Consider the following 6,862-nt stretch of genomic DNA (forward strand, 5'->3'; position numbering starts at 1 on the left):
TGACTTTCTTTAGAATAGCTTGGGCAGAACAGATGCTATTTCTTGTACTTTCATTAGTTAGATTATGAGCAAATTTTATGTTAGGCAGTGGATACCCCAAGCAATCCTTATCCCACTCAAGTCTACTTACTACTGAAGAAGGTAAGGTAGAGATTTAAGCATGGAGCTTTTCTGTCTTTTTGAGCTTGTTTTATATTAACCTGTATGGAGGAAAAGGGGGTGGAATGCAGAAGGAGGATAGTAACCCCAGAAAATCACCAAAAAGGCTAAGATGTCTGAAGCAAACTATAGCTCAGTAGGAGGTTTCAGTGCTGAAAAAGGAACCATAGGACAAATGCCCTACAGTGTGATTGTTTTCTGTTTCAGAAATTCCTGATGAAAAGGAGGAGATGACTTTGAATTCTCCATCCAAGGAGAACAAGAAAGAATCTTCTCTGAAGAAAAGTAGAATCTTGTTGGGAAAAACAGGTGTCATCAAGGAGGAACCACAGCAGGTCAGCATAAGCTTTAGCACCTTGCATATTGGCAATGATGTGATAGGAGTGATTTTTAAATTTTTTTTAATAATATCTCTTCCAACCAACCCCACTCTCTCATTTAAAATTTAATTAGAACATGTCTCAGCCAGAGGTGAAGGATCCCTGGAACCTCTCCAATGATGAGTTTTACTACCCCAAACAGCAGGGTCTTCGAGGAACCTTTGGAGGCAACATCATCCAGGTAGTCACAGTGTTTGCTATAGAGTGAGGGATAGAGTGTCTTGGTAGGAGGTTTCTAGCTAAGAGTATATTTTAGGATTTGTAGAAAAACACATTTTAGATTAGAGCAAGTCAATTAAGTGTTCAAGAGAGATTTTTAATGTTGTTTAATTAAAATGTATAGAAAGGAGGCTGAACTAACTTTTCTTGATGGGGCATCAAATTGAGGGTTAGGTGATGGTTCTTGCTGCATCATACTTGCTATGCTTTTGTTTTGTGTCTGAAGCAGTAGTGGGAGGAGGGGAAAGTGGTGCAGATAATGAAGAGGTGAGGCTGTACTTCTGCTACTAGTGTGTATTTTTAATCTGGATATTACAAAAATAATTTTGATGATAATGCATTTGAACTACTGGTCACTAGCTCTATGTGAAGAGGTGTTTATTTTTTTCCTTCTTCACTGTAGTATTCAGTGATCTTTTCTAAAACGTCATCTGGTTCTAGCGTCTTCTGTAATGGGGAAAAATGTAATTCTAAATGTGCTTCTCTCCCACTGATAGAAATAGTGGCTCCACTATTATGCTCCTAGTTAAAAAAAAATCCTCTCATTGAGTACCATTTGAAGTAGTAAAATTAATCTCTGTACAGAAAGGGAAGATCTGCCTATGGACCGAAGCACTTTCTGTCAGAAGGCAGCATGTGTGACAACACGTGTGGTTCGATGTGCTAGTGTTACTGCTGGTAAACTTAAACAGATATTGCTAGGTTATGCTGTGTAAAGGTTAGCAGGGTAGGAGGATGATCTGGGTTTTGAGATGATGTGTGTTGTTCTCAACACACGTTTTGTTCCTGTGTTAGCACTCTATCCCAGCAGTGGAACTTCGCCAGCCGTTCTTTCCCACCCATATGGGTCCTATGAAGCTCAGACAATTTCATCGGCCTCCCCTGAAGAAATACTCTTTTGGCGCATTGTCCCAGCCGGGGCCCCACGCTGTGCAACCTCTGCTGAAGCACATAAAAAAGAAAGCCAAGGTACAGTTATTCTCCTCTGTATCCGATATCTGCTGTGGCTCCATTCGCACAGCAGATCTGTTTGATGTGCCATTTTCCTAACATTGTCTTTTTGCTGGCACAGATGAGAGAGCAGGAGCGTCAGGCTTCTGGCGGGGGTGAGATGTTCTTCATGCGCACACCACAGGACCTAACTGGCAAGGATGGAGATCTCATCCTTGCTGAATACAGTGAGGAAAATGCTCCTTTAATGATGCAGGTTGGCATGGCAACCAAGATTAAAAATTACTACAAAAGAGTGAGTATGCAGGTTTTGCTGTGGGACAGTAATTTTCTTCTGCCTCACACTAAGTAGTAACTGTACCTTCATTGCATGTTGCAGAAACCTGGCAAAGATCCAGGAGCTCCAGATTGTAAGTATGGAGAGACTGTTTACTGTCACACTTCTCCGTTTCTGGGTTCTCTCCATCCAGGCCAGTTACTGCAGGTGAGAAAAACAAGCATAAGAAGACAAAAAAATTGAACATGGAGTAATAGGCAGAACATTTCATCCCCTGTTTATTGGATCACAAATAATGCTCAGCTCCCCAGAAGACGAGATAGTCTGTTTAATTTCCAGATTAAGTCTCTTTGTTTACCAATGCAGTTCTTGGCTTGCCTTTTTTTTAATACCTCTGTTGGTTTTTTTTTTTTTAAATTGTTGTAGGAATGATAGGAATTACGTAAAGTGTATAATTGCTGCTTTGCTTTATAATGATGTGAGAAGTACTGGTAGTGAAGACTGAGTGGAAGGCCAAAGATGGTTGAATGTTGGGGTCCCCAGTAAATAGATGTTGGAGGTGATAGAAAACATGGGTATATAACAGTCCAGGGTGTGTGAGCAAAACCTTATGTGTACTTCCGGTGAACTGCACTGCTGGTTGTATGCTGGATGACAGTTACTAGTCAGGTGTGTAGACTTCTGCTTTTATAAGTGTTTTTTACAATGCTAATTATTTAAGCCTAAGAGGACTTCATTATGGATAGAGCAGGACTTACGGAAAGCTTCAAGTGAAGACAGAGCCATCTTAGGGAAAGCTCTGCAAGGTGGACGAGGGTAGTGTGGGAGAGTAGGAGTGGGTAAGGCTTGTGGAAGCCCTGTGGATAGAGAAAGGGTAGAGAAAACCCTTTACAGAAGATGGTCTTGCCAGTCCCACTCACTCTAGTGCCTCCTTGATACTAGTTTAAACTTGCTTAGCTTTAAATGCTGAACTCTGCTGCTCTCTGCTTTTATGGTTAGGTTTTTACAAGCTCCTTTCCAGAGCAAAGTTTTCAGTGCTTGCTTCTGTTGCCACCTCCCATTACCTGAATGTGCCTGTGTCCTGGGCTGGTTTCTGTGGTAATGACGTTCTTCTGCATTTGTGTTCTTTCTGTCACCTTTTAAAGTACCTCCTTAAAAGTAACTCCAAAGAGCCCTTCAGACTCTTTCTGCATTTGTTGTAGGTTTTCTTATGCTTTTGCACTTCATCCTTGGTTATTTTTCTGTACAAGCAGGGACTGTTCTGACTACACATCCTACATATATTGTGATATAAATGATGTACCATTGGAATGACATAGTTGTTTTTTTTTTTAAAAATCTTTTTTGTAGATCAAGTTACAGAACATTTGATCAAAACCTGACTTTCAAATTTGATTTCTGTATCTTATTAGGCATTTGAAAACAACCTTTTCCGGGCTCCTATCTATTTACATAAAATGCCTGAAACGGATTTCCTGATTATCCGGACACGACAAGGCTACTATGTTCGAGAGTTAGTGGATATTTTTGTAGTTGGTCAGGAGTGCCCACTTTATGAAGTACCTGGTCCCAACTCTAAACGAGCTAACACCCATATCAGAGATTTTCTGCAGGTATGTGATGAAAGACAGTTTGGGAATCTTAGTGGCCTTTAGAGAAAGTCTCTGGCATAGGCAGAGGCCTCATGTGGACACCCTTGATTTGAAAAGAGATGTTTTGTTGTGAGGTGAGAGGAGTGTAAGAGTTGAATGTTAACTGTACAGATCATTTTGGTTGTCATTTAACCAACAATTTATAGCATGCTGCTTCTGTTTATTTGCATCCCGTCTGATAAATATACGATTGAAGCTTTTTATTAGCCAAAACAAAAGGTTATAAGAGGACATAAAAGCATAGAAAATTGAAGAAATTCTTTGAAATGGTTATGCTGTATAAAATGGCAGTTATGTGGGTTTTACTATGAAGCAATTTTAAAGGACCTTATGACAGTTCTATTACATAGCACAGAATTAGAGTTGTGTCTGATTAGACAATCAGAGTCTTTGCTGATTTCCTAGATCTTGAGGCAGTTAAGCTTTGGGACTGTCAGTGACCATTCAAGTAAATATCCCCAAATTTAGATTTTGGAGAAAATTTCTCATAATGCGCTGTCAGTTTAATTCAAAACTATAACTCAAGAGATATTTGCAGATGAAGAAAATGCCTGCCATTCACAGAGTTCAGATTTCTGTGCCAAAGCATTAACATTTCTAATATGTTAATACAAAAGTCCAAGATAAAGTTCCACATCTCATTCTCAAAAATAGCTGAACCTGGAGCAGACATATGCCTTAGAAAATTTGTACTAAGTAAATTTATGAGAAACAATAAGCTTAAGTAGGAAGTCTGAAGTGGTCACTAGAAACAGCATTGTTTATACTGTTTTTGCAGGTTTCTGGCATTCTTGCTTCAGATACCCCAAATGTCTCGTTTGCTAGGTTTTTATCTATCGGCTCTTCTGGAAGAGCAGAGACCGCCCGCGGAGGATTCGCATGGAGGACATCAAGAAGGCCTTTCCCTCCCACTCGGAGAGCAGCATCCGAAAGCGGCTAAAACTTTGTGCTGATTTCAAACGCACAGGTAGTTAAAGGCTTTATGTGGTGGCCAGCCATTCTTTGCTGCTCCTGGAGTTTCAAACAGAAGCAGGAGGAGGGAACATCTCTCGATAAACCATTTTTTAAAACACCTATTTAAAGATCTGAACTGTAATCTGATAAGTGTTTTTGTTCTGATCTTTATAAACGTGCACTTTCTTTTGACGCAGATGTGCTTGATGGTGAGAAATGACTAATGTGCAGACTTTTTTTTATAAACCTTAGGGCAAGGATTTACTCATGAAGTAACAATGTATGACACTAACATGTTCTTAACATGTAACTTGTATGTTCTCTTCCCTCTCTGGGTGGCTGTGTTGTTTCACAACGACTATGTGCCAGTAAAAGCTTGTCCCATCTTCGTGTGTCTAATAATTCTCTGAGAGCCCAAGTTTTTGTGTGTGCAGAATGATAAACAGGTGGTAATACAAAACTTTTTAGGCTAGCCATTGAGGTGAGGGAGAGAAAGGTAGATTACATGCTTTTAGAATGTAGTGTATACATTGAATGAGCATGAATGTATGAGAGTGTGCTGATGTAACAGGTGCTGAGTTGGGGACCTTGATGTAGACAAATGCAAAATGAAAAAAACCTTTTAGAGGGCTAAGTGTCACGGGTTTGTCATATTTAATCCTTTTGCCAGCATTGCAGCAGGGTACCTTATCTTTAAATACAGTTAGGATTTTGATGGCACACAATATTTGTGAGAAAATATTCAGTGTTTGATATGTGCATTTTTCAGGAATGGACTCAAATTGGTGGGTTTTAAAGCCAGATTTCAGATTGCCAACAGAGGAAGAGATCAGAGCAATGGTATCCCCAGAACAGTGCTGTGCTTACTACAGCATGATTGCAGCTGAGCAGCGACTGAAGGTAAACGCTTCCTGGGGCTGTAAGAAGTTACTGGCAAGCAGCTCTTACTTGTTATCTTGTTACTCACAAGCAAGTGAAGGGTAGGGCTAGGTAACGCCTTCTGCCTAAACATGATTTTGCTATAAAGTAGGCAAAATAGGCCCTTCACTACTGGGTAACTTGTTTTCTACTGTGTAAAAAGAGAGTTAAAAAAGAGACATTATATTCTTTCCATCTGCTGTTTAGATATTGAGTTAGCGATGCTCAGAGGTAGCAAAGGGAAGGTACGAGAAAGGGCTTGTATTTCTACTTGGAACTCTGCATCAGAAGGTAACCAGTATGTGGCTATGAGAGAGAGGGTTTTTTGTTGTTGTTTGTTTGTTTTTTTAAAGTTGAGTGCAGTGTTTAGTTACAGAATTTGTCAAAATACTGGTCAGATTGACATCTGTGATACTGTGGGTTAAAGTGAATCTTGCAAACAACTGCTTGTGGAAGTATCCTTGTTCAGCATGGCAGCTCTCTACAGAGGATTCATAATATATTTCTAGTTCTCTCTCCAGTAACCTTTTTAAGATTTTAGATTCTCATATTTTTTCCTAATATTTTCCTGCAGGATGCAGGTTATGGGGAGAAATCCTTCTTTGCACCGGAAGAGGAGAATGAAGAGGATTTCCAAATGAAGATTGATGATGAGGTACTGTCGGAGTGATGCATGAGCATGCACACCAATATATAATTCTGCATGGCAGGAGAAAAATGAGGACATATATTTAAAGGACATACTTAAAGTAGGATTCATGAAGCGCCGAGATCCAAGTCCCACGGCCTGATTCAGGGTTGACATATGGATGATGCCCACAACCAGGCAGGAGAGACCTTCCTCTTGGTTTTATCTCAAGGCCTGGCCAACCTTGGGTGAAAACCAATTAGGAAATTAACACCAGACACCCTACCTTTAGAATTAACATCAGCTGTCCTGCCTTTAAAGTCAATAGTATAAAAGCTATCTCTGCTTGCCATGAACAGGGGAAGCCTACCTATGTAGTGGATATACTACGAAGGGTTTCATGCTATTGGAAGGGCTCCCTGACTGTCCACAACAAATAGAGTTTCCAGTGATGGTTGGAGAAAATTGAGACCAGGACAGAAAGAGGGTTACATATGCACCAATGCTTTTTCTTGGCAATTAATATATGATTGGAATTGGATTGACCTGGTTTATTCCTTCCTCGATTACTTGGTTTCTAACTTGGCTTACTCCTTTCTTTGCTACATCATATACTATGAGTGAATACATTGATTTACTGTTCCTCCTGTTGTTAGCCACCTCATATCTTTCCTATATTCTTTGAAGTCACAGAATTACAGAGTTTTAGGGGTTGGAAGGGACC

The 6,862-nt window shown here is 40.0% G+C and overlaps 1 protein-coding gene across 1 annotated transcript in view; it reads left to right on the forward strand.

Annotated features, from left to right (window-relative positions):
* The window catches only part of LOC103773556 (transcription initiation factor TFIID subunit 1-like), a gene marked incomplete at both ends in the record, with an annotated part of 16,031 nt that extends 9,866 nt beyond the window's left edge, over nucleotides 1–6,165 (forward strand). The window contains 9 exon segments of the mRNA XM_008940929.1: nucleotides 367–494; nucleotides 613–720; nucleotides 1,554–1,727; nucleotides 1,831–2,004; nucleotides 2,089–2,193; nucleotides 3,399–3,599; nucleotides 4,464–4,605; nucleotides 5,362–5,492; nucleotides 6,085–6,165. Coding sequence (XP_008939177.1) covers nucleotides 367–494; nucleotides 613–720; nucleotides 1,554–1,727; nucleotides 1,831–2,004; nucleotides 2,089–2,193; nucleotides 3,399–3,599; nucleotides 4,464–4,605; nucleotides 5,362–5,492; nucleotides 6,085–6,165 — 1,244 coding nt within the window.
* Between the last annotated feature and the right edge of the window lie 697 nt (nucleotides 6,166–6,862).

This window comes from Merops nubicus, unplaced genomic scaffold (assembly GCF_000691845.1).
Source record: "Merops nubicus isolate BGI_N331 unplaced genomic scaffold, ASM69184v1 scaffold17585, whole genome shotgun sequence".
NCBI lineage: Eukaryota > Metazoa > Chordata > Aves > Coraciiformes > Meropidae > Merops > Merops nubicus.